This window comes from Hypomesus transpacificus, chromosome 3 (assembly GCF_021917145.1).
Source record: "Hypomesus transpacificus isolate Combined female chromosome 3, fHypTra1, whole genome shotgun sequence".
Taxonomy (NCBI): Eukaryota; Metazoa; Chordata; class Actinopteri; order Osmeriformes; family Osmeridae; genus Hypomesus; species Hypomesus transpacificus.
Window position 1 is genome coordinate 6,651,871 of NC_061062.1, and position 23,781 is coordinate 6,675,651.

The 23,781-nt window shown below is 52.1% G+C and overlaps 2 protein-coding genes across 8 annotated transcripts in view; both read left to right on the forward strand.

The window, feature by feature from the left end:
* dctn1b (dynactin 1b) overlaps positions 1–23,781 on the forward strand; it is a 30,121-nt gene that overhangs the window by 3,874 nt on the left and 2,466 nt on the right. The window contains exons 2-26 of one of the 7 annotated variants that reach the window (XM_047050876.1): positions 4,579–4,830; positions 5,506–5,584; positions 6,856–6,887; positions 13,328–13,348; positions 13,597–13,770; positions 14,120–14,143; positions 14,489–14,686; positions 15,121–15,325; positions 15,515–15,593; positions 15,830–15,989; positions 16,323–16,427; positions 16,714–16,905; positions 17,054–17,170; positions 17,365–17,517; positions 17,708–17,868; positions 18,016–18,184; positions 19,039–19,107; positions 19,616–19,828; positions 20,187–20,348; positions 20,529–20,660; positions 21,213–21,341; positions 21,536–21,678; positions 22,276–22,442; positions 22,712–22,723; positions 23,385–23,509. In XM_047050876.1, coding sequence (XP_046906832.1) covers positions 4,603–4,830; positions 5,506–5,584; positions 6,856–6,887; positions 13,328–13,348; positions 13,597–13,770; positions 14,120–14,143; positions 14,489–14,686; positions 15,121–15,325; positions 15,515–15,593; positions 15,830–15,989; positions 16,323–16,427; positions 16,714–16,905; positions 17,054–17,170; positions 17,365–17,517; positions 17,708–17,868; positions 18,016–18,184; positions 19,039–19,107; positions 19,616–19,828; positions 20,187–20,348; positions 20,529–20,660; positions 21,213–21,341; positions 21,536–21,678; positions 22,276–22,442; positions 22,712–22,723; positions 23,385–23,509 — 3,249 coding nt within the window. In that variant the 5' untranslated portion in view covers positions 4,579–4,602. Of the gene's footprint in view, positions 1–4,578; positions 4,831–5,505; positions 5,585–6,855; positions 6,888–10,724; positions 11,287–13,327; positions 13,349–13,596; positions 13,771–14,119; positions 14,144–14,488; positions 14,687–15,120; positions 15,326–15,514; positions 15,594–15,829; positions 15,990–16,322; positions 16,428–16,713; positions 16,906–17,053; positions 17,171–17,364; positions 17,518–17,707; positions 17,869–18,015; positions 18,185–19,038; positions 19,108–19,615; positions 19,829–20,186; positions 20,349–20,528; positions 20,661–21,212; positions 21,342–21,535; positions 21,679–22,275; positions 22,443–22,711; positions 22,724–23,384; positions 23,510–23,781 lie in introns of those variants that run through there. The other 6 variants (XM_047050886.1, XM_047050896.1, XM_047050893.1 and 3 more) reach the window with 6 other exon arrangements.
* Positions 2,897–3,887, forward strand: LOC124488358 (vegetative cell wall protein gp1-like; the record flags this gene model as incomplete). The annotated part of the gene is made up of 1 exon (XM_047051019.1): positions 2,897–3,887. A coding segment is annotated over one exon (984 nt), but the record flags the coding sequence as incomplete, so codon positions are not given.

A 23,781-nucleotide genomic window follows, 5' to 3' on the forward strand; every position in this document is an offset into this window, starting at 1 on the left:
TACATTGAGCAGAGTCTGTGTGTTTGGCTACTCCCTCTGTTTCAGAGCCCCCAAACAGGTGTGAGCTTTGTGAAGTGATAGATCAGCATTTTCAAACATGAGTTGAAATACAGTTGTTTGGTTTGGAAACACAAGCATGGCCAGTGGTTTGTGGTTTCTGGTTTTTCTTTAGACTTGAGTAGTGGGTGTAATGAGTGCGAGTCTTCTGTGAAGTCCTGCTTAGACGCATCTGCAAACACATTGGAATGGTCTGCCTCTGCTAGCACTTCAAGCCTGCTCATACTAATATATACAGAACCATGTTTAGTGTCCGCTGTGAAATCAACAGACTACTAAATAAAACATTCAGGTTTATTACCACTACTCTACCAATCCTATCTGATCATCCCTAACTCTACCCGGGACACGGAGGAGAGAGAGACACTGCCTCTGGTTGAATAGGTGGAAGATTGCATGAGAAAGCATCCTGAACATGGCAGGCTCTAGGACCCAGTGCAGCAGTCTGGGCCTAGCAGCCCTCCCTCCCGCAGAAGGCCAGTGCAGACTGTAGCGCAGTGCCGCCTCGCAGCCCACCACCACTCTCTGCTCCTCCTGTCTCTTTCGGTTCGGTCCGTTCATCCTTCTCCTCGCCTCTCCAGCCCCAGGGGGAGGGAGGAAGGCAGATCCCCAGGCCCTCCGGAAGCCCCAGGCCACCCAGGCTCAGGACCCACGTCTGACCAGCTTCCACAGGGAAGGGAGGTAGCCCAGCCCAGGGTCTGAGGAGCAGGGCAGGGATGCTGTGATTTTGGGGGGGGAGAGCAGAGACCCTACAGTAGCATCACCAAACCCTGTCTTCCTGTGTGTCTGCATCCCACCCGCCGCCCAGCACCTGCCTCAGCTCAGCAGAGACAGCAGGCTGACTGGGGAGAACATCCAGACATGTCTCAGACTAGGAGGAACACGTATACCCGGGTGAGTGTGTGTTTACGTGTCTAACAGACGAGGGGGTTTGAGGATCGTTGGGGAGGGGCAGCTGCTGTGGGATAGCGGCTCCTCCTGCCTAACGCCCCGCTTCCTGACCTGGTGCTTGGCATCCTGGCGGATGTGCTGTGTGTTTTCCTGTGGCCCCGTCTGTCAGGTGTTGACGTGTTTGCGCTTCAGATAAGGGGATTAGGATGCTCTGAATGACTTCATAACCTCATCTCTAATCTCATCTCTCTCAGTGTTTCTGCTTCTGTGTCAGATCATGGTGTCTCGTGTCTGGGAGACACCAGCCCTTGTGTGTTTGAAGGGGTGGCTGCAGGAGCAGGGGATATTTAGAGCCGTGTAATGGTTGGTCTATTGTTGTCCCTGGACACTCAGTCTGCCAGCATGACATCACTTCCTAGCCGTTACCCCTCTTTGTGGTCACACAGGAATGACATCATCAGTGCTCACCGATTCTTTGTAGTTACTTTAACTATGTACTTCTGATCCTTGGTTTTCTAAATCCCCTTTCTACATGTAGTATTTGTATGTCCGTTTATGACCGTTTTGTATGATGGTATTCAAATGGGAATATTAATCCTGGAAGTGTTGCTGTGTCCGGTGGGCAGGGGGTGCTGGGATAGCGTCCCCAGTCTGCTGGGGTGACTGGGGTCCCCGCTCTTGTTTGTACGCCTCTGGTGCTGGTAGCCCACCAGCAGGCAGGATGTAGCATGAGCCTGGCGTGTGTCTGTGTTGTTGTAAGAGTAGAGTGGTAGTGAATAATTCAGACTGCCTCCCCTGAACCCCTTACCTCCCTCCTACAGCATGGTGCACTGGCCAAGGTATTATATAAGACACTATGAATGTTTGATCCTGCGGTTGGGGTCTAACAAAGCACTCAGGCCCACACAACTGTCAACTACAAGCCTGAGGCTTAGTATTGAGTGTGGAGGATGTGCAACTACTCAGACCTGTTTCATGTCACGGACCAATGGTCTAGAATGTTCTGCAGAACTGCAGTTAAAGTTGTGCGGGCCATCCATGGGTTATGGGGAATAGCTATGGATGAGACAAACAAGACTTGTTTTCCTGCTGCCTTGGTCCGGACTTGGATCAGACACTCCTAGACTCAGGAATCCTGAGGGGGATTGAACATGCTCAAATTGATCCCTTTCTGGGTTTCTTCTAAGCTCTTTGCGCTCAGAGGTTTTGTTGGAGGACAGAAGTCACTAACACTCTTAGTCTGTGTGTCAGGTGTTTCCAGGGTTGTGCTTGCGCTCTGGCTGGGTTTGTCATGTTGAACCAGCACAACGGTTTGTGGCACACAATTTGTAAGTGTATTCTGCTTTTATTATCTTGAGGAATTGGAACTATAACAAAATATCTTTCAACAATGACAGCCAATGCTGTATTTCTAGCCCTTCTGTCTCTACTGTATCTATATAGATATATACATAAAGATATATAGACAGAGGAACCAATTATAGTACACCAAGGTATGCTTGTTTTGGTGCACCTGAAATTGAGCGTTCCTGGGTGCTCCTATTGACCAATCCATATGGTGTAGTCCAGCTGTTGCCTGCTTCAGTTTAACTTTGGCCTTTTTTCTTTAGATTATTGGTGGTTCAATCTCACTGTAAGGAACGTAGGCGAGGAATGTTGACTAGTTTAACTACCAAAGAGGTCGTGGTGTCTCTGAGATTAAGCGTTCTCAAAGCCCTGGTCTTAAAATTCCCCAGTTGATATTAGGGAGACTGTAATGACAGTCACATTGCAGCATGTGAGAGTGCCCAGACAAAGAGCCTGTATATCCCCATTTGACTGAACAGCCATCTAAGGCGACTGCTCACTTTACAGACAGGTCCGGAGCCTGGACAATATTTAGATTCAGTTTCAGTCATCTGCAGTATTGTTTTTCGCTGTCTCAGATTATCTGGATATTTAAGATTGAGTTTCAAGAAGGAAGTCTCCCTCATCTTCTGTCCTTCCACCTCTCCTCTCCTCCTTGGAACTCTGTTGTAGACAGAGTTCTACAACATCTAGACCACCTGACAGCCTTCCATCTAGACCACCAGACAGCCCTCCATCTAGACCACCAGACAGCCTTCCATCTAGACCACCTGACAGCCCTCCATCTAGACCACCTGACAGCCTTCCATCTAGACCACCAGACAGCCCTCCATCTAGACCACCAGACAGCCCTCCATCTAGACCACCTGACAGCCCTCCATCTAGACCACCTGACAGCCCTCCATCTAGACCACCTGACAGCCCTCCATCTAGACCACCTGACAGCCCTCCATCTAGACCACCTGACAGCCTTCCATCTAGACCACCTGACAGCCCTCCATCTAGACCACCTGACAGCCCTCCATCTAGACCACCTGACAGCCTTCCATCTAGACCACCAGACAGCCTTCCATCTAGACCACCTGACAGCCCTCCATCTAGACCACCTGACAGCCTTCCATCTAGACCACCTGACAGCCCTAAATCTAGACCACCTGACAGCCTTCCATCTAGACCACCTGACAGCCCTCCATCTAGACCACCAGACAGCCTTCCATCTAGACCACCTGACAGCCTTCCATCTAGACCACCAGAAAGCCTTCCATCTAGACCACCTGACAGCCCTCCATCTAGACCACCTGACAGCCCTCCATCTAGACCACCTGACAGCCCTCCATCTAGACCACCAGACAGCCTTCCATCTAGACCACCTGACAGCCTTCCATCTAGACCACCTGACAGCCCTCCATCTAGACCACCTGACAGCCCTCCATCTAGACCACCTGACAGCCTTCCATCTAGACCACCTGACAGCCCTCCATCTAGACCACCTGACAGCCCTCCATCTAGACCACCTGAAAGCCTTCCATCTAGACCACTAGACAGCCATCCAGACCACCAGACAGCCCCCCTGGCAGGCATCTAGACAGGCCTATTGCCCCCATACAACTCATAACCCTTATTAGGACAGAAGTGTTAAACTGAGGGATTTTGTGCTATTAGTGTTACTCATCCACCATCATCCTTGGGACCTGCCCCCCCCCCCCCCTCCCTCCCAGAACAGAAGAAGACTGGACTGAAGAAGATTGGGCTGGGGAGGGTCCTGGCCCTCCCCAGCCCAGGGATCTGGGATCTGGGATAACCAAGGTGCTGGGATAACCAGGGATCTTGGAGAACCAGGGTGCTGGGATAACCAGGGATGTGGGAGAACCAGGGTGCTGGGATAACCAGGGATCTTGGAGAACCAGGGTGCTGGGATAACCAGGGATCTGGGAGAACCAGGGATCTGGGAGAACCAGGGTGCTGGGATAACCACATCCTCTCAGGTTGAATCCAACATTCGTCCTTTTTGCTGAGTCATATTCCGCAGTTTTTCAAAGCACAGCTCTGCTAATTGTGTTACCAGCATTATTCGATCACCAAATGATCACAGTCCTTCTCATGGTATCTGCTGTTCCTGTTTCTCCCCTCGTCTCCTCCCACCTCCACCCCAGACGTGTGTCCAATGCTGTGATTGTTCCCCCTCTCCTCGCCCCAGACAGACATGTCTATTGCTGTGTCTTCTTCCTGCTCTTTGCCCCCACCCCCAGACTTACACCTCATGCTGTTCCATCTCCCCCCCAGACCACCAGCAGTGGCAGCAGTAGGATGAGTTCTGACGGGGGCGGCCGGCCGGCCAAGGTGGGCTCCCTGGTGGAGGTGATCGGGAAGGGCCAGCGGGGCACGGTGGCCTTCATCGGCGCCACGCTGTTCGCCTCGGGCAAGTGGGTGGGCGTGATCCTGGATGAGGCCAAGGGCAAGAACGACGGCACGGTGCAGGGCAAGCGCTACTTCACCTGCGAGGAGAACCACGGCATCTTCGTACGGCAGAGCCAGGTGAGACGCTCTCACCCTCTCTCTCTCTTTTTCTCTCTCTCTCTTTGTCTCTCTCTCTCTCTCACCCTCTCTCTCCCTCTCTCTCTCACCCTCTCTCTTTCTTTCTCTCTCTCTGTCTCTCTCTCTCACCCTCTCTCTCTCTCTCTCTCTCTCTCACCCCCCCTCTCTCTCTATCTCTTTCTGTCTGTCTCACTCCTTGTATTCATTCTAAGTCTACATCTTTCTCTCTCTTCCGCGTTAAGTCAAATCTGTAGATCAGCATAAATATCATATAAATATTGATTAGATATTGTACCTTTGCTTGGTTTGTTCCAGACTGTAACAGGGTAAACACTCCACATGCTTTGGGATGAAATGGTGGCTGTGGATACACACATGACAGTCAGTTACTGTAATTATATTTCTCACTAAGATGAATATTCTAATGTCTCTCTCTCCTTTCTATCGCCCCTCTGCCTCCTCCCTTTCTCCTTCTCTTCTCTTTTCTTCTCTCCCTCCTTTTCTTCTCACCCTCTCCCTTCTTCTCTGTTTCTCTCCCCCTCTCTCCCTTTATATCTCTGTCCCTCTCCAATTCTCTCTCTCTCCCCCTCTATATTCCTCCCTCTCCTCCTCTCTCCCTCCCTCCTTCTCCCCTTCTCTCCCCTTGCCTCCCTCCCTCTCCCCTCTCTCCCTCAGATTCAGCTGGTGGATGATGGTGCAGACACCACGTCTCCTGAGACACCTGAACCGGCTACCTCCAAGGTCCCCAAGCGAGGTGCGGAGGAGAAACTACAGGGGAGCCAGGAGGAGGGGAGGGAGGGAGGGAGGGGAGGAGGGAAGATGGAAGACAGGGAGTATGGGGGGGGGGGGGGGTGGCAGGAGGGAGGCAGAGGATAGAGGGAGGAGGGAGTTTTGAGGGATGGACAGAGGGGAAGACGTAAGGGAGATGAGGGGAGGATGGAAGGGAGGGAGGAGGGGAGGGAGGATGAGCGGGTACAGGGAAGGATGGAGAGGAAGATGGAAGGTAGGTCGGGAAGTGGGGAGTGAGGGAGGGAGGGAGGGAGGGAGGAGGAGAGAGAGGGAGGGAGGAGGAGAGGGAGGGGTGGAGGGACTGAAAAGAGAAGAGGAGGGAGGTAACTGTGATCCTGTAGCTTTTCATCAGCTTTAGATATCATGGTCCCCTGCACATGCTTTCACATCCAGTCTAGTTACCCAGGGCTGGTACAATGAGTCAACCAGCTTGTGGTCTCTGCGCCCCTCTGCTCCCCTAGACTCAGAACATATGTGATATTCTACTGACCTCAGTCTGACTCATTCATACATACACAAAAAGGCAATCTGTCTCTCTTTCCCTGTCTCTTTTTCTGTCCTTTATGGTCTTTTATTTCTTTTTCTCTATATCTCTTTTTTGTTTTTCATCTCCCTGTCAGAACAAAGATTGTGTCCTAGGCAGTGGCGGAGTGGTGCCAAAGGGGTGTTGCTATGGTTACAGCTCACTGCTGCAGTGATTTTTTTTTTGGGGGGGGGGGGGGGGGGGGGGGGGCAGAGCTCTGTATTTGGAGCTTACAGTGGAACAGAGGGAGAGGAGGACAAGTGAGAGAGACAGGGGGAAAGAGGAGGAGGCTGAAGGAGAGGAAGAGAGGAGGAGGGGAGAAGGACAAGGAGACGATAGGAGGAGGAAGGGGACAGGAGGGGGAGGAGGAGGAGAAGAGCAGGAGGGGGAGGGGGATGGGGTTTGAAGACAAGACAGGACAGGACAGGAGAGAGAGGAGGAGGGGGATGAAGGGAGAGGAGGGGTGTGTGTTATTCAGGGTAAGGTCTCTCCCTGGGGGGTGGGTGTTATTTACTTGAGGGATCTGAGAGCATGAGCAAGCTCCTAGGCCGTCCAGGTACAGAGCATCACATGGGTCCCCTACCTGGGAGACAGCAGCTGTGTTTCCTGTTTACATTGTCGGGTTCAAACCAGGATGTGTGCAGACCGTCACTCTCTGTATGGATATTGTAGATAATAAACAAAAGTTTTGTTTGTTTTCCCTTTCTCCTCAGATATCCTGGACACGCCCAAGTCCAATAAACTGGTGAGTGATAGGACCTGAGCCAAGAGCTCTCCACCAATCAGGGGGCAGCACACCTAGATAGGGATGCATATCTGGAGGGAACACACACCTGAACACACACATACCTGAGCACACGCACGCACACACATCTGAGCACGTTCACACCTGAACACACAGACACATACCAGCACACACACCATATATCACACATCCAACTGACTGACCTGAATGTTAAAACAAACTGTGACTTCTGGTGTGAAAGTTTTCCTGAAAGTGGATTTGTTTTCATAGAAACAGCGGTGTTGTGTGTGACAGGCTGTCATATGTTAGATGTGTGTTTGTAATCCCTAAAGCGTCTTACATGACTGTATTGCTCCTAAATGCTTCAATGCTCCAGAATGTTAAATACAGCGATGGTATTGTGGGCTGGGTCAGCTCTCCTGTTTAACTCCCTCTTCCCAGAGTCATGGACCCTGATCTGCCTCTCACCATCCTAGCCCTCTTCTCTTACATCCTCCTCTGCTGTTCCTCGTTACCCTTCATTCCTCCAAATCTCCACAGTCTATTTGACTGCGAAGCAGTCTGGACCACAACCAGGATGTTTGTTCATTTCCTGTCCAGCAGAGGGCACCCTTTGATCACCAGTTTATTTCCTTAATGCCTGAAAGTTTCTTTTCTTCTTTTTGTGGTTTCTTCGATGATTTGCTTTTAAGAATTTGTTGAAAGTCTCAATTAATGTCTCAGATATGATTGATGTTTGATTATTTGAGTTCTGCATCAACTGTGATCCTTGGCAGGAAGTCAAACATAGGCTTCACAGTTCAGGGTGAGTAGGGAGGATGGAAGAGAGAGAGGAAAGGAGAGGATAGAGAGATGAAATGTGAGCAGAGGAGAAGACCAGAGAGGTGAGGACAGGATAGGAGAGGTGAGGAGAGGTGATATGATGGAGAGGAGATATGGTGGAGAGGGGATATGATGGAGAGGAGATATGGTGGAGAGGGGATATGATGGAGTGGAGATATGGTGGAGAGGGGATATGATGGACAGGAGATATGGTGGAGAGGACATATGGTGGAGTGTAGATATGGTGGAGAAGAGATATGGTGGAGAAGAGATATGGTGGAGAGGAGATATGATGGAGAGGAGATATGATGGAGAGGGGATATGATGGAGAGGAGATTTGATGGAGAGGAGATATGGTGGAGAGGAGATATGATGGAGAGGGGATATGATGGAGAGGAGATATGAGGGAGAGGGGATATGATGGAGAGGAGATTTGATGGAGAGGAGATATCGTGTCAACGTGTCTCCGTGGACACACCTGACTGCTCATGTTCCTCTCCTCCTCCTCTCCGTTCTCCATCCTCCCTCTCCTCCTCCTCTCCTCCTCCTCTCCTCTCCCTCCTCCTCTCCACATCCCCCTTCTTATTTTCACCGTTCTGCCCTCACATCCTCTACTCTGTCCTCCTCTCCTCTGTCCTCCTCTAATATCCTCTCCCCTGAGGGGCCTGGATGATCAGCCTGTCAGCTCTTGTCAGAATCACAAGCCAGGCTCAACAATAGTTCACAATCTAAAAAGGTCGATACGCAAATAAACCAGACAAAGTCAGTGTTTGTAGGCATACATGCCTCTGTATACATTTTTGTGTGTGTGTGTGTGTGTTTGTTTGTTTGCAATGTGTCTTTATTTGATTAACTTGAATAGATGAAGAGCACAAAGAGCACTAACTCGATCTTCACATCACCTTCAGCATGTGAACTGTAACCTTGACCTTTAACCCTGACACCTTTGCACCCCCTCCTTCCCTGTGATCACGCAGCGAGGAGTGAAGCCCAAAAAGGTGGCACATGCCTCCAGAACCTCGGTAACAGTTGTCAAGTTATAAATGTGGTAACCGTGGCTCTGATTGGCCTAGCTGCATGGCAACAGCACCTCATGACAACCCACCTGCACCCCAAGTTCCTCATCAAAACCATGGCTGTGTGTGTTTATTGTTTGTGTATGTGACTGTGTGTTTGTAATGTAAGACGCAACCAGGGGAGCTCAGTGCCATGTCTCTCCTGTCTGGTTGTTAGCTCGGCTTTCTGGTCTGTAGCTCTCCTGTCAGGTTGCTAGCTCTTATGCTAGATAGCTGTCCTATCTGTTTGCTAGCTCGCCTGTCTGGTCGCTAGCTCCTATGCTAGCTCCTCTCCTATCTGGTTGCTAGCTCGCCTGTCTGGTCGCTAACTCTCCTGTCTGGTTGTTATCGCTGTTATCTGTATGTGAGCATGCTTGTCTGGTTTCTAGCTGTCCTATCTGCTTGCTAGCTCTCTGGTTGCTAGCTCATCTGCCTGATCTTTAGATCCTATGCTAGCTAGCTTTTCTGTCTGGTTGCTGGTCTGTGTTTTCCATAGACTATGTTTGTGCTGCACAGGAGTATTGATACGCTGGTCCAATGCGCTTCCCTCCTGGGCGGGGTCACATCAGAGCTTCTGGGAAACATCAGGTTCTGGGTGTTGGACCTAGTCCTGCTGAGGATCCAGACAGTCTGTCTGCACAGTATGGATTACCTGCCAGGTCAACTACACTCAGCAACAGTGACCATCTCTACCCCCCTGACTCCCCCCCCCCCACTTTCTGGTGATGTAAAAATGGTGGAGCTGTACAGTACCTCTAGGCAGAGGTTGTATACATCATATACTGAGCCCTCAGGTTGGAGCACTTACTGTGGGTGAGAGGGAAGACAGAGAGAGGAGATGCAGAGGAGAGTGCAGGGAGAGTGTGAGAGAGAGCGAGTAGAAAGGGAGCTCTCCCTTTCAGGAAAGCGTGAAAGAGCAAGTTAGTCAGAGATGGATAGAGACGGGTAAAGATGAGGAGAAAGAGAGGGAGGAAGGGAGAGAGAGGGAAAGAGATCTTCCTTCATTTTTTTAAGAGGACACTTGTTTCCTGTGAAGCCTGTTAATGGATATGCACACGTCTTGTTTTCCCCCACTTTTGCTTCTGCAATGGGTGGCTCAAAAGCATCATTGTTTATCCAGTGCACCAGGTCCAAGTGAATAGACTGATATACATTATTTTGGAGTTGGAAGAGCTGTCCCTTTTTCTCTTGTCCTTACTATTACCATAATAGCTGATTTAATTCAGTGTAGTGAGGACTGTATGTAGTATCTAGTCAAGTATTCGCGGCGTAAAGCACATTTAATTAGAATATCCTAATTGAGTTAATCCACTTTGGTACCCGTTCAATAGGTCTGTGGGCACCGCAGGGGGGCAGATTAAGCAGACCCGGGGAAGAGACACTGCTGCTTATCCAAGAGCATGTGATGCTCTGGGCAGGGCAGGGCAGATCAGGGCAGGGGAGGGGAGGGTACAGCAGAGTAGGGCAGAGAAAAGTAGGATAGGGCAAGGCAGGGTTGGGCAGGGCCCAGTGTAGATCTGCTACCAAGGCAGGGTAGGATAAGACTGGGCTTCCTCTGTTTGTCTGTGTTCCTGTCAATATTTCTGTATATCTATATCTATCTACTGTCTCAACACGGCCTCCTCTGTCCTGGGTGACCATATGCAGCAGACACACTCACCCTCCCTGATCCTATTGTTTTGGAAAGCTCATTTAAATTGGCCCATAGAGGGCCATTGAGTGGGGTTGCTAGGATACAGGGGGAGTCTTGCATCAGTGCTACCCCCCCTCCTCCTCAGCTCCTCCTCCCTCTCTCCATCCCCTCTCTCCCTCTCTACCCTCTCATGACACGCCCCTTACACATACACACACACACAGACACACACACACACGCACACATTGTCACAGGCACTTTGGTGCTCTTTTTCTCCTCCCTCCTCTCTCTCCATGTATCCATTGTGTGTGTGTGTTGGGGGGAGCAGAGCAGTGATGTAATGCCGAAGCAGGCCATTGGTTGGCCGACCACAGTGAGCAGAGGAGGGAGGGAGAGACGGAGGGAGGGAGCGATAGAGGAGAGGAGCGTCTCTGGGAGAACAGGGGCTTGTCAGACTGGCTTGCAGCGAGATGTCAGAGTCTTAGTCAGCGTGAGAGGGGGGTCTGAGGGATCAGCTCTGGCAACCCTGCCGACTGCTCTGGTTTACTGAAGAGGCTGCAGGCTGCAGAGGAAGGAGTTGGGGGAGCCTGGGAAGAAACGATCTGCGGCCATTTGCACTGCGGCTTCCCTGCCTGAGCCCAGCGTCGAGGCTTCGGCTGTCTGTCTGCCGCTTGCCTGTCTGTCTGTCTGTCTTTCTGTCTGTCTGTGTGAAGCCGGGACTGCTATTCCTCCTATCTTTGTGGATCTGTAGGACTGAGTCCTCCTGCCTGTTTCATCCCTTTGTGTCTGTGTGTGACTGTGTGTGTGACCGGTTGTGTGTGTGACCGTGTGTGTGTGTGTGTCTTCTTCTCTTGCAAATATGATGAGACAGACTCCCGCCCCACGGAAGGTACTGATCACCGTCTGTTTCTTCCTGTGATTATGTCTGTTATGCACACTTGAGGTTTCATTCACGCTTTGTTGCATTCGAGGGTCGCGTTTCTGTTCATTATGTAAAGATGTGTTTGACGTCGGGTCAGCCAGCCTTACTCTAGTTCCTGTCATTTCTGTGTGTTTGTACTTCATATCTGATCTGTTTATTTAGACATGGTCATGCCTTGTCATGTTGCTGTCTGTTGGGATATTGCTGTGTACCTCAACTATGTTGGATCTTTAGCTGACACATGCTGCTGTAAGAGCAGTCCAAAGTACCCTGTAGATCTTTACGTGTTATCTTATGCGTGAGGTTTACAGGGAATGTCAGCCATTTTCAGTTGTTCTCGAGATTTTGGTATTCTGTGCATCTTGCTGGGTTGTATTGCTGTGTTAGATCTAATGTTGGTTGCATGGAAAGGGACCCTTATCACACAGAGGTTGCGGTGCCTAGGGCGTAGTGTATATCACTGCCCCGGACACTGGACAAGGTCACAGTTCAAGAAGTCAACCTAGGCTGAGTGGAGGTCAGATCGTCCAGTCAATAGCCAACTATGTTGACTCTGTTCTCCATGCATCTTGATGAGGATAGGATGGGTGGTATATATCAGTGGTTGAGCATTTGACTGCAGATTGAGAAATCACAGGTTCAAATTCCCCTCTGTAGGTCACTTTGGATAAAAGCTAAATGAATATATTATTATTGTAATCCTCTCAGGTAGACAGACGTAGGGTTGGTTTGAACCTTGACCTCTCTGCCGGGCTGGGTTCACCCAGGTCTGCTGGCAGCTTGGGCACAGTAGATGTTACTGCTTAAGAAGCTGTCAGGTCTGGTTTGGTGCAGCTGTTGGGTGAAGCTAATTTCTGCTGATGGGTCCAGCCCTAATCCAATAAGGAAGGCCAGGGTACATGGAAGATCCAAGGAAGCACTTTACACAGGGAAAAGAGTAATAGTTAGACCACAGGAGAGATAGTTATACCACCCGTGAGAGAGAAGGAGAGATAGTTAGACCACCGGTGAGAGAGAAGGAGAGATCGTTAGACCACTGGTAGAAAAGGAGACATAGACCACAGGTAGGGAAGGAGAGATAGTTAGACCACAGGTAAGAGAAGGAGAGATGGGGAATAGTAGAAAGAGAAGGGGAGACCACAGTATTGAAGAACAGCAGGTTCTTTTGACAGTGCCATAGAAAAGGAGTTAAGACACAGCTTATATAGCTCAGCCAGCCAGTCAGCAAGTCGGTCAGCCAGTTTGATAGGCGCAGGGTAATGAAGCAGAGTTGTGATTGGCCCAGGGTAGTAGAGCAGGGCTCTGATAGGCCCAGGGTTAGCCTAACCCAGGGTGATGTCCCTCAGACAAAGCAGCCTTCTAGTCCCCTGGTGGCACCACCAGTCACGCTGTCCCAACCCAGTGACCCTGTCATGTGGCCAGAGAGAACCAGCCAGACATGAACCAGGCTGGGACTAGCTCTTCATGAGCTGGAACAGGAAAGGGGTGGAGGAGAGGAGAGGAGGAGGTTGGAGTGGAGGAGAGGAGGGGGGTGGAGGACAGGAAGCAGGCAGAGAGCCCGAGAGAGAGAGTAGGATCGTGTGTAATATGATCCGGTATTAGTCCTGGTCAGAGAGTGTTTCTGGTGGGGAAAGTGCATCGCTCAGGGCTCAGATAACCTCATGTCTACAGTTTTCTACAGCATGGTGTCATTCAGCACAGCTCTGTGGATGAGCTCACTTTGGTTTCACTAACCCTGTATGTTTGTGTCTCTGCTTTTCTCCTTTTATCCCTGACCACACCCTCATCCTCCCCTCTTCCTACGTTTCACCCACCCCCTTCATCCTACCCCCTCATCCTACATCCTGATCCTACACCCTCATCCTCCACTCTTCCTACCTTTCATCCACCCCCTTCATCCTACCCCCTCATCCTTCCCCCTCATCCTACCCCCTCATCCTGCCCTCCCCTTGCACTCCTCCATCCTGTCCCTCTCTGCATGCTCCCTCGGTCCTCCTCACCTCTGCAGACCACGGCCAGACGGCCCAAGGTGAGCCCAGTTCTGTCCACTCTTCTGTCCAGTCTTACGTAACCAAACCATCCCTGGACAACATGACCTCCGCCCCTCATGTTTTGGTTGTTTTCAGGAATTGTTCTAAAAAGAAACCCATCAAGCAGTCGTTTTCCAATGTCACGTTTGTTTGGTGTGCATCCTCCAGCATTCTTCCCCTCAACGTCTCATACAGCCTGCTCTATCCCCTGTCTGGACCTCCTCTGACCACCTATGTCTCCATCCAGCCCACCCGGCCCACGGGGACCTCCAAGCCGGGGGCCTCAGGCTCGGCTTCGGCCGGGGAGATGAGCAGCAGTGAGCCCAGCACCCCGGCCCAGACCCCCCTGGCTGCCCCGGTCATCCCCACTCCGGGAGGGCTGCTTTCCCCCGGGGCCCCCCCGCCTCCACTGCCCAGCAAGGTCAGCCGGCTGCACGAGTCAACATAGACACACACACTAATACAGCACACTCATACACACACACACACTGGTACAGTATACACACACAGTAGCACTCTGGAATACAGTATGTACTTACATAGCATGACGTACACATTACTACTCAATAGTACAAGCTACAAACCACCACCTAGACTTGATGTGGTAATGCATAGTTTTGTGTACAATGTAAGTAATCTCCTGGGGGAAGAGGAGTGTAGGTTTACAATGTGTTAACAAGCAGAGACTTTTGTCACCTCTGCATTTGCTCATGCTAATTGGGATTCCAGAAGATTCTGTCATGATCATTGTCTCACCCGTTTGTTCCCAGGGCAACGTCTCTATGGCAACACAGGTGCAGTGGTGTGACGTTTGCTCAAGTGTTGCTTCTTAACACTTTCATCACTTAAACACGGGCTGGAGTGTTACTTGGAGTGTTTGATTAGTTTGTGTGTGTCTGTCTCTGTGCGTGCGTGTTTGTGTGCCTATGTGTGTGTGTGTGGCATCTGTCTGTGTATGCGTGTTGATAACATAGCCTGGGAGATAGCCTCTGAAGTCAGAGTGTTGACAGAACCTGAACGAATGCACGCCAGCGCGTGTTCTGTGAGCCGTCCCTCGCATGTGTATTCAAGAAGCTGATGGCCCCCTCCTCCCCTCCCCCCTCCTCCCCTCCCCCCTCCTCCCCACTCCCCTCCCCCAGGAGGAGGAATCCCTGCGTGGCCAGGTGAAGGACCTGGAGGAGAAGCTGGAGACCCTGAGGATGAAGCGCTCGGAGGACAAGGCCAAGCTGAAGGAGCTGGAGAAGAGCCGCATCCAGCTGGAGCAGCTGCAGGAGTGGAGGAGCAAGATGCAGGAGCAGCAGGCCGAGCTGCAGAGACAGCTCAAGGAGGCCAAGAAGGTAGAGAGCTCTTCCTGCAGCGCCGTCACCTCCTCAGTTACCCCTGCAGCACCCAAACACCTCAGTTACCCCTGCAGCACCTTCACCCCCTCAGTTACCCCTGCAGCACCCAAACACCTCAGTTACCCCTGCAGCACCCAAACACCTCAGTTACCCCTGCAGCACCTTCACCCCCTCAGTTACCCCTGCAGCACCCAAACACCTCAGTTACCCCTGCAGCACCCAAACACCTCAGTTACCCCTGCAGCACCTTCACCCCCTCAGTTACCCCTGCAGCACCCAAACACCTCAGTTACCCCTGCAGCACCCAAACACCTCAGTTACCCCTGCAGCACCTTCACCCCCTCAGTTACCCCTGCAGTACCTACACACCTCAGTGACTCCTGCAGCACCTCCACACCTCACACCTGTCTCTCCTCAACCCTCTCCTGCAGGAGGCCAAGGAGGCACTGGAGGCCAAGGAGCACTACATGGAGGAGATGGCCGACACGGCGGACGCCATCGAGATGGCCACGCTGGACAAGGAGATGGCGGAGGAGCGGGCAGAGTCTCTGCAGCAGGAGGCAGACTCCATGAAGGAGCAGGTGGAGGAGCTCACCATGGACCTGGAGATCCTGAAGCACGAGATCGAGGAGAAAGGTAGAGGTCCTCCCAGACCGCACACCGCTACTACAGACACGGGACGGAGGCTTAGCTCCGACCAGTCTGACTCGTATTGACTCCTCTAACTTATCCCGACTTTCCTGGCTCCTCTGATTGCTCTGACTCATCCTGACTCGTCCTGACTCGTCCTGACTCATCCTGACTCGTCCTGATGTTTCTCCATAGGGTCAGACGGAGCTGCCTCCAGTTACCATGTCAAGCAGCTGGAGGAGCAGAACGGCCGACTGAAGGAGGCTCTGGTCAGGTATGGCAGTTCTTTCAGTCTCCTAAGGGGGATTCAGTCCTGAGCAAGATGGCCGCCATCTGGGACTCATTCCAGGGCCATGCCTCAGCCAGTCTTTGGGCTTTTGTTGTGATTTTATTGGCTCGACTGGTTTAAATGTGCCAAACTATACATTTAAGTTGCCTCATAGGCCAAAATGTTTCCACCTTTTAAAATTGTGCGTGTGCGTGTGTGTGATGTGGTACACTGTGTGACAGGATGCGTGACCTGTCATCATCGGAGAAGCAGGAGCACGTGAAGCTGCAGAAGCAGATGGAGAAGAAGAGCTTAGAGCTGGAGGTCTTGAGGAGCCAGAGGGAGAAGCTGCAGGAGGAGCTGGCGCTTGCCGAGAAGACCGTGGACGAGCTGAAAGAGCAGGTCTGTCTACTACTGTGGTATACTACATCTAGCATACTGACTCCATCACTGCTGTGGTACACTACATCTAGCATACTGACTTCATCACTACTGTGGTACACTACATCTAGCATACTGACTCCATCACTACTGTGGTACACTACATCTAGCATACTGACTCCATCACTACTGCGGTACACTACATCTGCATACTGACTCCATCACTACTGCGGAATACTAGATCTAGCATACTGACTCCATTACTACTGTAGCTCTTCATGTTGTGATGAGGTTGTGCGTGTTCTTCACGGTGGTGTGGTGTGTGTTCTTCATGATGTGTGCGTGAACACACAGGTGGATGCTGCTCTGGGGGCGGAGGAGATGGTGGAGACCCTGACGGAGAGGAACCTGGACCTGGAGGAGAAGGTCAGGGAGCTGAGAGAGACCGTCACCGACCTGGTAAGGAGGAGGAGATCCCTCTGAGCGCCTCCTCTTCTGTGTGAATGAAGATGAAGATGAAGGCCTTTACTGTCATTGCACACAACAACGAAATTCAACTTGCACTTCTCCTGCTGGCGACACCGAGTATGACAGGACAATATAGTAGTTATCGTTCTCTGGGAGTTTTTCTCTGAAGGCGTTCAGGTGATAACATCAGTGGGGGGGGCGTGTCTAAAGCTCCTGCTGAGCCCGGCTGGCCCTCTGCTGCCCCCTGGCGTCTGAGCCGTGTCACTGCGCCCCTCAGGAAGCCATCAACGAGATGAACGACGAGCTGCAGGAGAACGCCCGGGAGACGGAGCTGGAGCTGAGGGAGCAGCTGGACCTGGGCGCGGCGCGCATCCGGGAGGCGGAGAAGCGCGTGGAGGCCGCCCAGGAGACCGTGGCCGACTACCAGCAGACCATCAAGAAGTACCGCGAGCTCACCACTCACCTGCAGGTACGACGTGTTCGCGGGTTGAGGTGCTCACCTGTTAGGCGTCGAGAATTAGAGGGGTCCACCTGTAGGTGTGACATCATGCGCGATGAGCTCAGCGGCTCCCCTGCTGGAGGAACTGGTCTCTGTGCTGACGCTGCCGTCCCAACAGGAAGTGAACCGGGAACTGACGAGTCAGCAGGAGGCCTCGGCAGAGCAGCAGCAGCAGCCTCCAGCCGAGATGTTCGACTTCAAGATCAAGTTTGCTGAGACCAAAGCCTACGCCAAGGTGACCCCACCCTGACCCCCGTACATCCCCCCTTTAAGGAAGATGAGAAACATATCTGATATGTCTCTGTGTTCTCCAGGCATATGACCATGCGTGTTTCCGTGTGTATCCCTGTGTATGTGTTTGTGGTTGTCCGAAATGTGTGTGATTATCCGGTGTGTGTATGTGGTTGTCCTGTGTGTGTGTGTGTGCAGGCCATAGAGATGGAGCTAAGGAAGATGGAGGTGAGCCAGGCTAACAGGCAGGTGTCCCTGCTCACCTCCTTCATGCCCGACTCCTTCCTGCGTCACGGAGGAGACCACGACTGCATCCTGGTGCTGCTGCTCATCCCCCGGCTCATCTGCAAGGTACGCACTCTCTGGCTGCGTGCGTGGGACGGTGGGTAAAATGACCCCATTGGCTACAAAGCATTCTTGGTCTAGAGTTGAACATACGTTCACTGTGAGCATCTGAGGTGTGAACTGGCTGTGTGTGTGTCAGTACCGAAAGTTTGTGTGTGTGTGTGAGCTCTAAACGTGTGTGCCTGTGTTTGTCCAGGCGGAGCTCATCAGTAAGCAGGCTCAGGAGAAGTTTGACCTGAATGAGAGCTGCACCGTGCGGACGGGGCTGAGAGGAGGGCAGGGCGAGCAGATGAGCTTCGCTGCCGGCCTGGTCTACTCTCTCAGTCTGCTGCAGGCCACGCTGCACAGATACGAACAGTAAGAGTCCCGCGTCCTCCGACCTCCCCCGCGCAGGCCTGCAGCCCACTTGTGATCGCTTCAAAGGGAGGCGTCGGCTCGTGCGTGTGTGTGCTCATGTCTGATTATGAGTGGGTGTCTGATCATGTGTTCCTGTGCGTGTGCCAGGGCTCTGGGTCAGTGCAGTGTGGAGGTGTATAAGAAGGTGGGCTCTCTCTACCCTGAGATGAGCATTCACGAGCGCTCCCTGGACCTTCTGATCGATCTGCTGCACAGAGACCAGCTGGACGAGACCGTCAATGTGGAGCCCCTGACCAAGGCCATCAAGTACTACCAGGTACCAGTACTGACCTTCACTATCAGGTACTACCAGGTACCAGTACTGACCCTCACTATCAGGTACTACCAGGTACCAGTACTGACCCTCACTATCAAGTACTACCAGGTACCAGTACTGACCCTCACTATCAGGTACTACCAGGTACCAGTACTGACCCTCACTATCAAGTACTACCAGGTACCAGTACTGACCCTCACTATCAGGTACTACCAGGTACCAGTACTGACCCTCACTATCAAGTACTACCAGGTACCAGTACTGACCCTCACTATCTGGTACTACCAGGTACCAGTACTGACCCTCACTATCAAGTACTACCAGGTACCAGTACTGACCCTCACTATCAAGTACTACCAGGTACCAGTACTGACCTTCACTATCAGGTACTACCAGGTACCAGTACTGACCCTCACTATCAGGTACTACCAGGTACCAGTACTGACCCTCACTATCAGGTACTACCAGGTACCAGTACTGACCCTCACTATCAAGTACTACCAGGTACCAGTACTGACCCTCACTATCAGGTACTACTAGGTACCAGTACTGATCCTGACCCTAACCAAGGCCATCATTTACCATTACTGTATGGTTTGGTCGGCACTTCCATTCAAATTCCCGAGACACTTTTATTTTGCTATTATTTCCACCATATCTCAACCAATCACAAGGCCCTTTGGCTTAATTGTAACTACCCTACCTCTGGCTGGTCCTCACCAAGGCATGTTTACAGTACACAGCTATTATCATGAGATTGTGGTCTTGTGTTGTATTATCCTACCATCTTCCAACAAGATCATATCTTGTTGTGTAACATGTTGTAAATTTGAGCTGCTGTGTTGCTGTTCCAGCACCTGTACAGCATCCACCTGACTGACCAGATGGAGGACTGCACCATGCAGCTGGCTGACCACATCAGGGTACGGAGGCCACACGACACGACAACACCACCATACGACACTACGCAACAACACTACACAGCCAACAGATAACAGCGACATCACTCCACGCACAAGGCCGCGGAATAACACCGCACGATAACCACGCCGCACAACACACAACAACAACACACAACAACAACACACAACAACAACACACAACAACAACACACAACAACAACACACAACAACAACACACAACAACAACACACACAACAGCAACACCACACAACACAGGACAGGTCTGGCGTCTGAGGAGAGTATTATACGTTAGACAGCCTCACCCCGCCTGGGCCCAGCTGGTCTCTACCCCTCCTTTACTTGGGAACTGTGTCGTGGGAGTTTTTCGTTGTCTGTTCTGAGGGTTGAGGTTGGTTCCAGGTGCTCTGGGACATTATGTGTCTTAAGGACTCCATGTCAACTAAATAGATTGGATTGAGATGCCATTTGAATCCTTTGATTCCTGATTCCTGCCGGGATCCCTGTGCAGTTCACCCAGAGTGCCCTGGACTGCATGGCGGTGGAGGTGGGGAGGCTGCGAGCGTTCCTGCACACGGGCCAGGAGGAGACGGACCTGGCCGTTCTGCTGAAGGACCAGGAGACGTCCTGCTCGGACATCCGCCAGTTCTGCAAGAAGATCCGGCGTCGCATGCCTGGCACCGACGTGCCGGGGATCCCGTCTGCTCTCACCTTCGGAACCCAGGTACCGACCCTGACCCCTGATCATGACCCCTGACTGTGACCCCTTGACCCTGTCTGTGACTTTAGACCCTTCCACCAGGGTGTGAATGGTGCTCCGGGGTTCACTGAAAGATGGTTTTCGGGAGCGGGCTGTTGTGAGGGAGGCTTGTCTCCTGGTGTGGGGAGCGACTGTAAACTGACTCGCCTGTGTCTGTCTAGTGTCCTGGTATGAGGACCATCATCTGTAGTCTGAACCTGACCCTGTCTGTGTCCCTGTCCATGACCCCTGACCCTGTGTGTGACCCCCCTGACCCTGTGTGTGACCCCCCTGACCCTGTGTGTGACCCCCTGACCCTGTGTCCTGCGACCCTGTCCCCCAGGTGTCGGACACCCTGCTGGACTGCAGGAAGCACCTGACGTGGGTGGTGGCCGTGCTGCAGGAGGTGGCGGCTGCAGGGGCCCAGATGATCGCTCCTCTGGGGGAGCAGGAGGGCCTGTCTGCCCTCAGACTGGAGGACGTGGCCTTCAAGGCTGGAGAGCAGGTACACACACACACACACACACACACACTCACACACTCTCACTCACACTGCATACACATAGATACTCACGCACACTCCCACAGTCTTTATTGCACTACCAGTAGGACTTGCTTTGTTGTTCCCTGTGTGTGTTCCTAGAGGGAACTGTGTCAGGTGATGTCTGCTTCTCTGTGTCGTCAGATCTACGGAACCCCGGGTGCCAATCCGTACGAATGCCTGCGCCAGTCGTGCAGCATCGTCATAGCAACCATGAACAAGATGGCCACGGCCATGCAGGAAGGAGAATACGATGCTGAGAAGCCCCAGATCCGGGTACAAAGCTTCATCCTTATTAACATCACATCCGCTGGTCCGGTTGTGTCAAAGGAGGCTTCGCCACTTGGGGGTCACCAAGGTGGATGGTGGGGGGCTGAGACACTTATAGCACTGGACTCCCCTTAGGACGGAATCATGTGCCAGGCTGTGACAGTAGTCATGAGTCACATGACCTAGCTGTGACAGTAGTCATGAGTCACATGACCTAGCTGTGACTGTAGTCATGAGTCACATGACCTAGCTGTGACTGTAGTCATGAGTCACATGACCCAGGCTGTGACAGTAGTCATGAGTCACATGACCTACCTGTGACAGTAGTCATGAGTCACATGACCTACCTGTGACAGTAGTCATGAGTCACATGACCTAGCTGTGACTGTAGTCATGAGTCACATGACCCAGGCTGTGACAGTAGTCATGAGTCACATGACCTACCTGTGACAGTAGTCATGAGTCACATGACCTAGCTGTGACAGTAGTCATGAGTCACATGGCCCAGGCTGTGGCCCGGCCTCAGCTGACTGCTGACACGGTGTGTGTTCCTCCCAGAATCCTCCTCCGGTGGAGGTGCGGGCGGCGGCGCTGCGTGCCGAGATCACCGACGCTGAGGGTCTGGGCATGAAGCTGGAGGACAGGGAGACCGTCGTCAAGGAGCTGAAGAAGTCCCTGAAGATCAAGGTGCGAAGAGACACTTCCTGGATGGGAGGAAAACAGTGACCCAGAGTTACACACAGGCCACACGGTGGCAGGTCACATGGACATTCACTGACACGGGTGTATGTCTGTCTGCACGCGGGCGTTTGTCTGTGTGCATGTTTGCGTGGTGTCTGTGTGTGTGTGTGTGTGTGTGTGTGTGGTGTGTGTGTCCTCAGGGGGAGGAGCTGAGCGAGGCCAGCGTGCGTCTCAGCCTGCTGGAGAAGAAGCTGGACAGCTCGTCCAGAGATGCGGACGAGCGCGTGGAGAAGATCCAGACCCGGCTGGACGAGACCCAGACGCTGCTGAGGAAGAAGGAGAAGTACGTGTGGCCCCTGGCCCCCCGGCCCCCCCTGGCTGGAGCAGCACTGGCAGGGTCCCCCCCTGCTTGGAGCAGCACTGGAAGGGTCCCCCCCTGCTTGGAGCAGCACTGGCAGGGTCCCCCCCTGCTTGGAGCAGCACTGGCAGGGTCCCCCCCTCACACTGGCTGCTGCCAGGGGCATGTTCACCTTTCTGATAGGCCCTCCCTTTCTCACCCTGGGACTGGTTAGGTTGATAGTTTTCCTTTTCTGAGGGTTGAGGTTGGATCTTAGGTGAGAGCCTCTTTGAAGCCCTTTGTGAGATTGCTTTTAAAAAGATGACTTTAGCGTCACATCATTTAATCAAGCCTACAGCCCCCAGGCCCCCTTCCTCTGCAGGGAGTTTGAGACCATACAGCTGTTGACCTGACTGGTCTCCCCCCCTCCTCTGCAGGGAGTTTGAGACCATACAGCTGTTGACCTGACTGGTCTCCCCCCCTCCTCTGCAGGGAGTTTGAGACCATACAGCTGTTGACCTGACTGGTCTCCCCCCCTCCTCTGCAGGGAGTTTGAGACCATACAGCTGTTGACCTGACTGGTCTCCCCCCCCTCCTCTGCAGGGAGTTTGAGGAAACCATGGACGCCCTGCAGGCCGACATCGACCAGCTTGAGGCGGAGAAGGCGGAGCTGAAACTGCGTCTCAGCAGCCAATCAAAGATGACCATGGACGGCCTGAGAGGAACGCCTCCCTCGGGCATAGCGTCTGTCGTCACGGGGATGGCAGGAGGTGAGACCGAAGACGACTCTCTCACCTGGGAGAATAGCCCACCTTAGACAAAAGAAGTACATGCTGTGCATGTACTCTGATGAGCTCAGACCAATCAATGACGGTTGTTTTCAAATAAGATATGCTGCAATCTAATCAGCTGTTTAATACCTTGGCTCACCCTGACCGTCTCTTGACCCTAACCCTGCCCAATCCCTCTCCTCTCCTTCATCTGCATCTCTTCTCCCCCTTGTTCCTCCTCATCTGCTTCCTGTCCCACAACTCCACAGAGGAACAGAAAGGTACTCCTCTCACTCACCCATCCTGCACACTGTCTGTGTTTCCTCATTTTCACTATGGACAATAACAGATAGTGGACTTGACGCTTCCTTAACCAAGCTGTTAGCATCCCAAACCTGGCTAATTACATCCTGAACCTGGCTAGTTACATCCTGAACCTGGCTAGTTACATCCTGAACCTGGCTAGTTACATCCTGAACCTGGCTAGTTACATCCCAAACCTGGCTAGTTACATCCTGAACCTGGCTAGTTACATCCCAAACCTGGCTAGTTACATCCTGAACCTGGCTAGTTACATCCCAAACCTGGCTAGTTACATCCTGAACCTGGCTAGTTACATCCCAAACCTGGCTAGTTACATCCTGAACCTGGCTAGTTACATCCTGAACCAGGCTAGTCGGCTACAGTCACGTTAGATGGGTTTTCGTTAACATTCATAACTAGACTAATATAGCAAATACTGCATACGTGTTTTGTTTGTCTGAATGTATTCATATGGCTGTGTCTAGTGGGTAAAATGTTGATACTGCATAGCTGTATAGTACATACTGTAGGTAACATTATTATCACTCCCGTAATGGATGATTAGTATTCCAGTTGGTAAACATGACAGTCCAGCTGTGTATGTACAGGACATAGGTGACGTGTGTGTTCCCCCTCCAGGAGGGGCTGTGATGGCAGCTATGGGGGCGGGGCTGCAGGTGATCGACTCCCCCCTGCTGACTCAGCAGATCGACGCTCAGCGACTCAGCATCAAGCACCTGAAGAACGAGAACAACAAGCTGAAGGTACGACACGCTGGTGGGGGAGGGTGCTTCAGCGCTGTATCAATAACGAGGCTGATGGACACTATACAGAAATGGCTGCTGTGCATAATCGCGATGACCTTAGAAAGCAAAAAAGGTTTCATGGGATTTTACAAAGCGTTTGTCAGATATGTTCGACCCCTTGAAGAATGACTGTTTGATCATAACATGATATCTCAGTGAATGGAGGTGGTTAAAGTATTTTTTATTGCAGATCAAGAGGTACAGTGCTTTGGATGAAAGCAATATTAACA